Raw genomic sequence first — 13,808 nt, 5'->3', positions numbered from 1 at the left:
TACTATAGTAAAACTACCTTTATATTATTTTTTTATTTATTATAAATAGTAATAAAAAAAATATTAATAGTTAAGACAAGAAACAGAATGAGAAATATAATACGCCAAATGCAGAACCGAACCCTGGTCGTCCAGACACATCAGCGTTACGCTCCACGCCATTGGAGCGACACTCTCAGCGCACTTTGTTGTGTATTTCTATGTTGCCAATTGTCTGTTGGGGTTACATCTGAATGCAAATAGTCACTCCGAAAAATAATCACTCCAAAAAATAATAAATGTTACCAAGCTTTGGGGAAACATTGGTTAATAGCAAATATAAACTACTAATAAAATACTACGACAGATAATGAATAACAAAGCTCGTAACCTACGGGATTGAACTGCATAGAGTTTCTGGTTATTACATGTGTAGCGTAAAACTCTTAACGCATGTCTTGAGACAAATATTATACAAATAATGTGGTCACAGTACTAACTTCCACCCTACTTAAAATTAGGAAATATGGGTTATCCTATCTGCACATAAAAAGAAAGCACAGGTTTAGAGTCTTAACAGTTTTTGGAAGTCACAATTATTTGAATATGTGGTCTAATGATACTCACTCATAACATCTGTGCATATGTATACTCAAATTATAATTCTCTCTAATGAAATGTGAATAAATAAATGCAAACAAATAACTCTGCGTGGACGTCCTTGTAAACGCTGAATGCTTCAGGAAAGTATTTCTCATGCATCTTCATTGCAACATTTAGCCAGAAAATAAATGCTGTGGTGTTTTTAAGTTTGTTGTTCTTCTTTCTCCTCTTTTCTTTATGGCAGTTGGCAAAACAAGCTTAACTTGCCCTTACCGACTCCAACTGAATGGTCGTTATGTTAAGAGCTCTAAGGCATTCAGCTCTGGCCTGTTGAAATTCTATGGTTATTGCACCTCTTAGCGGTTTAGAGCTGCTAATGGCTCGTTCACACGGTGATCGTGGCGGTAAAAAGCTTACTCTGGTTGACTACCCACTGTAGGAGACGGGAGTGGTCAAAATACAGGTGGGAAAAAAACTAATAACGCAGTATATAGTGCATGTATTTGTTGCTAGAATAAGAACAGGATTATCTATAAAATCTGTCTAATAGATTGTATGCAACACCATTGAATCTTGGGTGCTAAAAGGACAATTATATGCCGCTTTTGTTTTGTTCATTCATATTCTGTATAAACACACATGCATATGAAAAACGCAATGCAAATGAAATGGTTTTTATAATTTCTCAGCACTCACCTCCAGCAGAAAGGGTAGCTATGCTTGAGAGAGCTGGCATTCACAAGACGACCATTCTCCCTCAGCCATTTGATAATGTTTTTGTCTGCATCCTGAAAGCATTGAGGTCACAAAGAACAAAGAGGAGAGTATTAAGAGCATGCTGTGAATAAAAAGTGTGACAATTAAAGAATAATACATTTCTATATAGTCAGCGCTGGCCTGAGCTCCACTGCAGATAAAGCCATAAAGCCAGCTCAGTGGAGTGAATCTTACAGGCCTGTAGTTTTGTGTCTTTGACCTAGGACACATACCAGCTCCCGAAGTTAGGCTCATGCAGTTGGCTGCACTTTTCATTTAGTGCCTTTCAACAAAAGTTATATTAATTCACTTTAATGGAAACTTGTCCACTGTGTCCTTGTAGCAGACTGGGACTGAATTGGCTTCCTGTCTCATGCATAATTGGATTTTACCATTTTAGGAACCTTTTCTTAACCTACGAGACAGTATGAAGGGTATGTGTATGGTCCTGGAGAAGACTTTAACCCATTATTTATTAAACAAGACCCTACTATGGTTATTATTATGTACCGTGGGACTGGAAATGTAAGGCTCACTATAAGATCAGTTTTTCCCATAACAACACGTGAAAAACTGAAGTGATACCCATTGTATTGGGCATTGAAGAACTATTGTGATTTTGTGAGATCCTCTACCCATGAATGCATACCTGTTTGTCCTCTTTACTGAAGAGATGTTTCTCCTGCTACCTAAGTCTATCACCTTTGTATGTGATGTTCCTTGGTGGCTCAGTCCCATTCTTGGATTGGTGGCCACTGTTTATGACTCGATAGCCGGGCCAGTGCAAGCTAGGACTATCGACTGGTCAGCCAGGGCCAATAGCCTTGGACCTCGAGCCACGAGTCCAAAATCGATCTACATTCCCACCATCGGGCCAATAGCCAGCAGCGTTGCCCTAAACCCGACCTTAATGCGCCGCCCAGGGGCCAACGTCACACACCCCACACATTTCACAAGCAAGAAAGAAGCTCAAGCTGAGGTATTAGACTCTGGAGACTAGCTAGCCCTCGAAATGAACATGGAGACTGAAGCTGCCGTTTGTTTGCTAATTTTGGTCTTTGCTGACTCAGCGAAACTCCGCCTTTGACATTGACCCTTGAGCCTTCTTTGGCCCAAGGGTAATCGGCGGGCCAAAGGCACTTAGTCGATGGCTCCGAGGAAGCACCGAGGAGGCACAGTGAAGCCCTGGAAGTGACAGAGGGAATCCAACTGTCCCTGCTACGCACTAGCACGCCCTCATTTGGCCCGACATAGGAAACGCCGATCATCTGAGTTGTGTAAATGTGATGCCCAGGTGTGAACATCTCAAGCATTATGGATGATACAGTTATGTTAATTGGATAAGGGCTGGTAGAATTCACCCAGAGTTTTTACCCATTGGTTGCTTTGTTTCATCTGGAAAAACTGCAGTCTCCATATGGCTGTTCAACAGTTTGGTGAAGTTGTTTACTAGTTATAATGCTCAGATATGTTTTCTGGTAGGGTTGTCATGCTTTAATGAATGGAATATTACTTGGGAGATATTTTGTTTACCATTCAATATTCATAGGTTTTCTGGTCATGTTGACCAATATTCATAAATTCTGAGTATTGTACAACATTACTGTAGTTTCGAAGTGTGTGTGCATACAGTATATAGTCTGTGCATTCTATATAACGATTTAGTTGTATTATCCACTGAGCCAGTAAATTATGATATACAAATGATAATGGGTGGTCCATTGAACTTATATCAGCCATATCACTGGTTTTGTGTCTTAAAAGGTTTAATCAGTAAGTTTTTGAATTTGTCGTCTTAGACTTACACTGACATCTAGCAATGTGGATGCAACATCATTCAAACACAATAGCTTTCCGTTACCTATGCCATTTTAGAAATTCACTATTCAGTCTGCCATGGTTAACTTAATCCATGAGTGAAAGTGTCCAATAACAGAGTGGTAACTAAGATTAAGCGAGTAGTATTCATCTGGTCAAGTGATCCTAAATTGGCAGCCCCCATGAGGGGACCCTCTCCATGTAGAATAAAACAGCTTTTATAAGGTTACTGGTATGACTGGAGTCTTCATCTCACGTAAGTGGTCATGATTTTATACATATGTTTCAAAATGTCAATTTATTTCTTTAGGAGTAAAACTTTTTAAAATGAGGAAAAAATGACTGATGCACCTTTAAATTTGGGATATTTTATGTGTAGTACAATAAAATGTGTGATGGATGAAACATATATAAAAAAATGAATAATAATTAAAATATGTAAAAAAAGAGTCCTATTTATTTTCAGCAACAAACGTAATATCTCGTAAAATCATTTAATTGAATAGCAAAATTTCAACTTGAAAATAGCACGTCATGACTCCGGCCCTGCATCTGAATATCTCAGACGATACGGTGAACACAGATAAACTTAAACTATGAGATTTCTCCACTCCAAGTAGTGTCGAAGCACAAATAACATAAGAAAAAGGTCAGTGTTCCTCTGCAAATTACGTGCAATTTCGGGTTTCACAGATGTCGATATCAACAGTGAGTATTAAAGATAATAATAAACATGAAGGCAAAATTTATATATTAGGTAAATTATGGTAATAATAATATTTAGTTAAATGTAAGTAATGTAGCGTTTTTAAAGGAGTAAATATTGCTTCATGTTTTAGAAGTAATTTAAGTTAACAGTCAATAAAAAACAAACAAATCAAGTACGAGCAGTGAGCGTTTTTCTCTTTTCTTGTTACTATTCTTGTTTGATTAATATTAATGACATAATAGACAGTGGCAGCTGTAGTATGCTGCATTTATTAATACCCTCTCTAGGCAGCATCCTAACTGAAACCTAACCTCATAAGTGACTGATTTGAAAGGCTCTTCACAGGTAGCAACTTCATAGAAGCCACAAAAATAGTGCTCTGCACGAGAAGCACACGGGAGACTCCTATACATTTTGATGATAGCATGTGAATAAGATAACAATGCGACACTCTTATAAGCATAAAACTAGTTTTATCAACACTTAAGTATTGAATGAAAAATATTTATAATCGATTTCTCTCATCTGTGTGATTATTAATCCCCGTAAAGCTGTAATTAAATTTAATAAACACATAGTCTGTATGTGCTGCACACTTCAGAGTGCTCTCTGTCTCTGTCATCTCACACACATAAGAGTGTGCATGATGATCATGATGAGGTGTTTTCAGTATATGAGCGGCCGACTCTACACATTCATTTTGAAGCGAGCATCACTTGCAGATTATTTATTTATTCAATTAAATCAGAGACTTTTTAAGTTTAATTATCACACTAGGACATCACAATTTTAATTTGATTAATTGTACATTCAAACATAAATTTTTGTCCAAATATGTCATATTCCACGACATTCTGCGTTTTATTGCTAATGCCATTTTTATGACTAGATTCCAAGTTTTTCGCAAACTACATGTAGTAACTGTGGTATAAGGTGACTCCGATCATTGAATTATTGAAAATGAATTCACAACCCGAGGTAATAAGGCCGAATCATCATGCTACCAGCCCAGCAAGAATTAATAAATTAAAAAAATGAGTGGTCCGACTGTCATCGTTATCTAAAATTTATAACTTACAGGGATGCAAACTCATGAGGGGTGAAAAAGGTGAGACAATCACTGATCCACGAACATGTTTTCGGGTTTTTTTTTATTTTTTTATTTTTTATTTTTTTAAGAATAAGCTAAAAGCACCAACTTAAGCTATTTTAATGATTCAAGTATAGCAAATTATCTGCACAATTGTGCAGAATTAGCTGCAAAAATAAAGGATACTTTGTTGTGGCTTGCTTCTGTTTCACAAATTTGTTCAGTTTAATTAATTGACTAGTTTACTGACTATTTCTGGAGATGCCACTAGGTGGTGACAAATGAGCATCTTATATGCTATGAGTGAGTCATTGAATCATTTTGAGATGTTCAGGACCGAAATCTGCAAAGAGAATTTACAGTATTTAAGCATTATAAGAACAAAGCAGATCTATAGTTTTCCTTCAGTTTGTGAACTGCTGAACATCACTTTTAATCAAAAAAGACATCAATAATAGTCTAATAATATTCATGAGTATCAATTACGTCTTTACCTTCTCAATTAAAATTTGCATGACAAATCTACTGACTTCAGTCGAATGTTTAAGCATTATAAGAACAAAGAAGATCTACTGTATCATTTTCCTACAGCATCTAAACTGCTGAGCATGACTTTTATCAGAAAAGACAACAATAGCCTAATAATAATAATTTTGAGTTTCAATAATCTCCATTGGTCACTGTAAAGCACATTTCACATGAGTTGAGTCCAGGTGTCAACTAGGGATGTAACGGTTTCAAGGTTTCACAATATACCTCGGTTTTCATACCGTTGAAATCTTCTCATTGACGGTATTGCATGAAGATAAAGACAGATTTTTTCAGAACTTTTCTAAAATTAAAAAAATCAGTTTAATTAAGACAGAATCTGCGACATTTACACAGCATCATATAAACTTGGCTAGATAAAATAAATCTTTATAAATTGCAATTTCCTCATTTTTAAAGGTGACATGCAGGTGTCGCGAGCGCTGCGCATCACGAGCACATCAGAAGTCCAGCACGAGCGGAGCGCAGCATGAGTGCAGCACGAGCGCAACATACAGACATGTCCGAGCCTGAACCTTTATTTCCGCAGCCACAGAAGTTTAAGTCCGCTGTCTGGGATTACTTAGCTATGTAAAAGACCCACGAGGCACCATCAATATTGATGGTTACCCAGTCTTTAAAGTCTGACGCAAAAAATATCGGCTCAGGCGGGAAACACTTCAAACCTTAAGCACCAATTCCGTGAGCACCATCCCACGGAATTTGCAGAGACGAATGTAAGTGGAAATACAGTACACAGGATAATAAATTATAGCCCGTTTCATAAAAACACCAGATTCAATGTAGTTTTACATGATTTGTAATGACTAGTTAGGCTAAAGTTATGTTTATGCTTTGTCACATTCACAAATGCAGCAAACGGATTTAAGACCTCGTTCAACTTTACGATGTGCCAACTGTTTGTTGTGCAGTGCAGTAGTTGGCCAATGTGTTTGATAATGCTAATAATGTTTTATTTGTAAAACACAGTACTAAATAGTGTTTACAAAATGCATGGCTTTTGGTGTTCAGGAAATTGACATTGACAATATGCATGCAAGAAACTGACAGTGAAACTGTGGTAGAAATTGTCAGGACAAAATGCCAATAAATAAACTGCACATGAATAATATATGTTCAGTAGGTATTGTAGAATTGAACTAAATCACAAATGCAACAAATTTCTGAATGCATGCAAATGCATATTTGAAGTGTTAACATGGGCAATAATCATTACAAATGATTACAATTAAATTTCATAAATCATAAAATAACAATAACAAAATATTTTTAGTTATAATCATCTGACTACTGTACATGTTGCCAAAAAAACTTATTAATGTTTACCGGTTTGTGATTTTTTCTTTTTCTTTTTTTACCTTGTCGGATTAAGAGAGTGTCCTGATGTTCAAAATCAAAAGTTAAAGGATTAAAGTTGATAATTTCCAAAATAAAGATCAAGAATTGGTTATAACTGAAATATTTATCTGTGTGTTTATCAGAAATAGCCTATTTCATAACCAAATATTGAATACCGTGAAACCGTAATACCATAGTAATTTGTGTGATGGTTATCACACCGTGAAAATGTCATACCGTTACACCCCTAGTGTCAATGCTCCGTTCAACACCAGCATCACCTCCACATGACAAGCATTGCAGAAAGCATCACGGAGGGGTGCATTTACGAGCTTGCCACACAAGAAAGCAGGAGGTGTGCACAATAAACATTGAAAACATGTATTTGGAAGAGGAAAAAAAAGGCAATTGCTTTGATTGCAGAAAATAAAGAGGACTTGTTTATGTTTAGGTCTTAGCATTTTTTTTTTTTTTTTTGTTTTTTTGGTAAATTTAATTACTGTGGCCGTGCCTGCTGGCAGACTTTCCCCACCTTTTGAGAACTGGGAGGGAAAGGGCAAGGCGGAGCAACAATGAGCGAGAGAGAGAGAAAGAGAGAAAAAATTGCTCGCCGGTTCCCAGACATGCTGTCGCCTGGTCCTCAACCCCTCCTCCAACCTCTCGCGGCAAGTCCTCCGACCCCTGGCAGATGGAACACCCCTCCGCGTTCTAGCGGTAGCGAGCCCCTCCACCCCTGGCAGTGACTCCACTGCTCCAGGCGGCCGGCAGCGAGCCCCTCCTCCCCTCGTGGATGGTGGCTGTTCCTCTGCGTCCAGGCGGCAGGCAGCGACTCCTCTGTCTCCCAGTGGACAGCCGCGGCTGCTCCTTTGGGCAGACAGCAAGTGGCGAGGACTCCACGACAGCACATCCCCCCCCTCCTTCCCGGGTTTCGGAACCAATGTAACAAGGTTAAGATGGGCAAGGAGGAGGCGGGAACCAGACGAACCATCAAAATAATGTTTAGTGAAACTTTAAAAAGACACAAACAAACACACACGGCAGCTACGTGTGGCTCTCTCTCTCCCGAACTGCCGCATCCGGCTCGGCTTTATCCCTCTCCTTGGCTGATTAGCCCGATTGGGGGCCGGCCAGGTGCACTCACGGCCCGGCCCTCCTCCTTGTCACAATTCGATACAGAAACATTAAAGGGGATATATATTTACCTTCAGCAGCTCAGTATAACACATTTTTTTCTTACAATAATTTAATATATGTATGTGGTCAACTCCTCAATTAATTTTGAAATCTGAAATCTATGATAAAACAATTATAGATTAACATAAACTGATTAGCCACAACATTAAAACCACTGACAGGTGAAGTGAATAACAATATATCGTTACAATGGCAGCTGTCAAGGTGTGGGATATATTAGGCAGCAAGGGAACAGTCAGTTCTTGAATTTCATGTGTTGGAAGCAAAAAAAATGGGCAAGCGTAAGCATCTGAGTGACTTTGACAAGGTCCTAATTGTGATGGCTAGACGACAGGGTCAGAGCATCTCCAAAATGGCAGGTCTTGTGGGGTGTTCCCGTATGCAGTGATTAGTACCTACCAAAAGAGGTCCAAGGAAGGAAAACCGGTGAACCAGCAACAGGGTCATGGGAGCATAAGGCTCGTTGATGCGCATGGGGAGCGAAGGCTAGCCCGCCTGGTCCGATCTCACAGAAGAGCTACTGTAGCACAAATTGCTGAAAAACTTAATGCTGGCCATGATAGAAAGGTGTCAGAACACACAGTGCATCGCAGCTTGCTGCGTAGCCACAGACCAGTCAGAGTGCCCATGCTGACCCCTGTCCACCACCGAAAGTGGGTATAATGGGCACGTGAGTGTCAGAACTGGACCATGGAACAATGGAAGATGGTGGCCTGGTCTGATGAATAACATTTTCTTTTAGAAAATGTGGACGGCCGGGTGTGTGTGTGTTGTTTACCTGGGAAAAAGATGGCAGCAGGATACACTATGGGAAGACGGCAGGCCGGTAGAGGCAGTATGATGCTCTGGGCAATGTTCTGCTGGGAAACCTTGGGTCCTGGCATTCATGTGGATGTTACTTTAACACATACCACCTACCTAAAGATTGTTGCAGACCACGTACACCCCTTCATGGCAACGGTATTCCCTGATGGCAGTAGCCTCTTTCAGCAGGATAATGCGCCCTGCCACACTGCAAAAATGGTTCAGGAATGGTTTGAGGAACATGACAAAGAGTTCAAGGTGTTGACTTGGCCTCCAAATTCCCCAGATCTCAATCCGACTGAGCATCTATGGGATGTGCTGGACCAACAAGTCCAATCCATGGCAGGGCTCCAGACTATGACTAAAATGGTCGCAAATGCGACCAAAAATAATTTATTGCGACTATAATTTAAAATCTAGTCGCCATTGGCGACAGTCGGGTTGTGTGCGTTCATGCGGTTTCATCAGATTTCATCTTTTGAGTTATTGAATACATCTTTAGAGCACCAGTCCTTGGTGCAAGATACCACAGGACACATTCAGAGGTCTTGTGGAGTCCATGACTCGACGGGTCAGAGCTGTTTTGGTGGCACGAGGGGGACCTACATGATATTAGGCAGGTGGTTTTAATGTTGTGGCTGACCGGTGTCAATCAGTATGAATAGTACCAATAATAGTGCAAAAATCTTTCTTGTCTGCAAACATTCAGGTATATCTGAAGAACTTTTGAATACCTTTTAAAGATTCAATGGCATGCACAATATGTGTCCTATCTATATCTAGACTCCAGATTTTTCTTTTCAATCAGAGGAACCATAAGTTCAACCAAACAGCCACTGTGTCAAAAATGTAAGATTCAAAATGTTTATGTTACTATATTTTAATTATTACAATCTAGGAAATTATTGAACTAATGGCGTTTTTGCTACTGAAGTTTAAATCAGAGAAACTACTTTCTCTGTCTTAACGCTTTCATTCAGTACTCACGATTTGCAACAAGGAAGGATCGTGAAACTAGCCTAACACTTGAGAAAACAAAGGCAAAATAAAAAGTGCATTAAAATTATCATTATATTAATGTTGCTTAATTTTTAATTTTATATTACCAGCAAAATCATCACAAAAAAACGAGAATATTTTAATAATCACCCAGCCCTAGTTTAAATCTGATTTACTGGCTACTATGCAATTTCTGGGAACTTAGCTTAGCAACATGCTAGCATTAAACTATATAGGAATCAATTGTCACCACGTTTACACCTGGTATTAAGATGCGTTTTGGGTTTTCTGATTACAAGTGGTCAGCACTTGTACAAAATCCATATCCATGTCTTGAAATTGCATATATTATGTTGCATACATATGTTTTATTATCAGTTCATTGTTTACATGAATAATGTGTACTATTTACAAGTAGGGATGTCCTGATACCGGTACTGGAATCAGGTCCGATACCACACTCATGTACTTGTACTCAGGCTCGAAAAAATGCTCAGAATAAAAAAACTGATACCTTCTGACATACGAATGTCATTCTGTAAAAATTCAGCACACAAATTAAAATCACTTTAATGTCCTAGTGTGATTATTTAACTGCAAAAGCTGTGATAAACTATGATTATCTCATTTAGCCTGTGCTGCACGTTGTGCCGACACCAGCTGCTCATACCTTTTAGAGCTCCTTGGCTGACACACAGAAAACCCCATCATAAACATCTCACACTCTATTTACAGCAGATGACAGCACTTTATTCACTTTGTAGCAAAAGAAACAAAGATTATCTTATCTTCACCTAAGTCCTAATAATAGACAAAAATCTGCTTAATGACAATTAATGAACAAAATAATTCATGTTTTTATTGAACATGTTTAATTATTCACAGTTTGAACCCTTGTATTTAATAACTGGTAGAACCTCCTACAGCAGCAATAACTTCCACCAGACATTACCTGTAGCTGTTGATCAGCCTTGTATATCATGGAGGAGGGATTTTACACCATTCCTTCCTACAAATTTGTTTCAGTTCATTAATATTTCAGGGATTTCTTGCATGAATAGCCCTCTTCAGGTCATGCTGCAACATCTCAATTGAGTTAAGGTGTGGACTCTGATTTTTACATTCCAAAACACTTCCTCTTCCTCTTTTTTGTTTTATTTATTTTTTATCTCCTTTTCTCCCAATTTGGAATGCCCAATTCCCACTACTTAGTAGGTCCTCGTGGTGGCGCGGTTACTCACCTCAATCCGGGTGGAGGAGGACAAGTCTCAGTTGCCTCCGCTTCTGAGACCGTCAATCCGCGCATCTTATCACGTGGCTCGTCGTGCATGACACCGCGGAGACTCCCAGCATGTGGAGGCTCATGCTACTCTCCGCGATCCACGCACAACTTACCACGCGCCCCACTGAGAGCGAGAACCACTAATCGCGACCACGAGGCAGTTAGCCCATGTGACTCTACCCTCCCCTAGCAACCGGGCCAATTTGGTTGCTTAGGAGACCTGGCTGGAGTCACTCAGCACACATTGGATTCGAACTCGCGACTCCAGGGGTGGTAGTCAGCATCAGTACTCGCTGAGCTACCCAGGCCCTACATTTTCTTCATCTTTAACAATTCTGTTGTCGATTTGCTTGTGTGTTTTGGGTCACTGTCTTGCTGAATCACCCAGCTGTTAGATGACGGACCGCTACCCTGACATTATCCTGTAAAATCTCTTGATACACTTTGTTCCATCAATGATTGCAAGCTGTTTAGTCCCTGATGTAGCAAAGCAGCCCCAAACCATGATGCTTCCTTCACCATGCTTCACAGCTGGGATGAGGTTTTGGTGTTGGTGTCCAGTGCCTATTTTTAGAAGTCAGAAGCCCAGAGGTTCACATACTTTTTCCAGCATGGACTGTGAATAATTAAACAACATGTTCAATAAAGACATGAAAACTACAAATATGTGTTTATCATTACTTTAAGCAGATTGTGTTCGTCTATTATTAGGACTAGTGAAGATCAGACCACATTTTATGAATAAGTAATGCAAAAATGTGGGTAATTCCAAAGGGTTCACATACTTTTTATTGCCACTGTAATTACAGCTGTTTGCGGTTTAATAATCAAATCGGGTCACGAAGCGACCTGCTTTTCTGGAGGTGAGAAGCTACCGATTCTTCACTCCAAAATAAAGCTCAATTTGAATGGAAAAAAGACAGAAATAAATCACTACTGCATAGTTATGTAATGTTCACTGTAACACTGCTCCTACTACTACTTCTACTACTATGAATAATAATAATAATAAATAGTAATTGAATTATATTAAAGCAATATAGCACAGCTGTGATGCAGCACTATATTTTTACAAAAATAACTCCAATTTTGCATTTTGGATTATGCTGTGAGGTTCTGTATAAAAATAGAAACATTTGAAAAAAATGATACAATATTATGTTGAAAATTAAATTGTTCTATTTTAATTTCATTAAAGTTTTATGAATTCATTTATTTAGACACAATTTTAATGAAAATTTTAAACAAGTATTTGATATGGAATTCTGAAAAAAAATCAAACAAAACAGGTATCGGCGAGAACCAAAAATTAAATATCTTTACTCGTACTCATTCTAAACAAAAAAAAACAAAAACAAAATGGTATCCAGACTTCCTCATTTACAAGTATTTGCATTGATATGTAGAACAAGGGCTAAAACGTTACTGTCTCTTTAAGGAGCATTCACACGCAGTTTCTTTAGCACATCTGTGCAATGTGTTATTAGAAATAATGTTTCTTTTAAGTTGTTTTTGATCAACCAACTGTAAAGAACAGAAAGAGTTTTAAAAGAGACATTATTCAATGACAAATGGATTGTGTGGGTCTCATCTTTTGACAGATATCACATGGAATGAGTCTTTTACTCTCAACACCCAGTGAAAAGTGCCTACCTTTGCACAGAGTAAAACATCGATATTGGGATTGTTCAAAGGAAGATTGCGTTTAATTTGAAAATCTTTATTTTTACCTATCCCTAAGCCTTGTTATTTTTATTTTAAGTCATACATTTTGTTAGGTTCAACATAGCCAAATCCAATTCATTTCACATACCCCCTGGAATATCCTTGGCAATTGCTGATCTAAACAAGGTGGTGCTTTTGAATGCTCTTGGGTGTAGAATAAAGCAGCCTTTTATGATATTACTGATATCAACGCATGCATGTGTGTAAATCATTTTAAGCATTTTTTGTTTTGTTTTTTCGAAAATTGTGTTCAATAATATGTTTAGTAATAACCAAAAAATAAATAAAATATCACTTGGTCCACCTTTTAAAAACTGGCACAAGAACAATTTCTACAATTAGGGTGACATTAAACAATTACGGTGCCAACATTAAATAAAATTTAACAAATACATTTATATTATATACAACTAAACAAAACTTGTGCTAAATTGCTAATTGGAATGCTTTTTGTGATGCTATGCCACTACATGGGAAAAGTAGCTTGTTACTGGAAAAGTTACACTAAAGTGAAAATATATGAAGTACTGTCACGCTACTGAAAAATGTAGTTTAGTTAATAGTGCTGTTACTTTTACTTAAGTTAATTACAATGACAGCAACCCATCTAGATACACTGGATATTGACTACACTGTGCAAACCGATTAGATTTCATCACTTAAAAAATGCCAGTTTGATCAGTCAGTCCTAAATATTAGGTTTAAAAAACAAATCGCATTAATATGCAGTGTATAGAAAGTCTTAGAGAAGTGGCCACCATCCATACCTTCACGTATTGACCAGCAAAGTGAGTGACCTCTGAAGTGAAGACACCAGACGGGTCCACAGGGCAGATGGGAACAGAGTCTCTCTGGATAATGTTGTAGTCCATGCAGACACGGTAATCATCCTGTGCACAGAGGAACAACATCCATCAAAACATTCAACAGGGATTTACCTGCAGGATTTCTAATTCTAAGAA

General features: G+C 38.3%; 1 protein-coding gene across 1 annotated transcript in view; it reads right to left on the bottom strand.

Moving 5' to 3' along the window:
- Nucleotides 1-13,808, bottom strand: part of LOC127425929 (isoleucine--tRNA ligase, cytoplasmic-like) — a 125,743-nt gene that overhangs the window by 74,265 nt on the left and 37,670 nt on the right. Inside the window, exons 11-12 of the mRNA XM_051672259.1 lie at nucleotides 13,614-13,736; nucleotides 1,279-1,370 (exon numbers count right to left, since the gene is read on the bottom strand). Of these exons, the coding sequence (XP_051528219.1) occupies nucleotides 1,279-1,370; nucleotides 13,614-13,736 (215 nt within the window). The remainder of the gene's footprint in view (nucleotides 1-1,278; nucleotides 1,371-13,613; nucleotides 13,737-13,808) is intronic.

The sequence above is a fragment of the Myxocyprinus asiaticus genome, chromosome 35 (assembly GCF_019703515.2).
Source record: "Myxocyprinus asiaticus isolate MX2 ecotype Aquarium Trade chromosome 35, UBuf_Myxa_2, whole genome shotgun sequence".
Taxonomy (NCBI): Eukaryota; Metazoa; Chordata; class Actinopteri; order Cypriniformes; family Catostomidae; genus Myxocyprinus; species Myxocyprinus asiaticus.
This window is presented reverse-complemented; position numbering and strand designations above follow the sequence as displayed.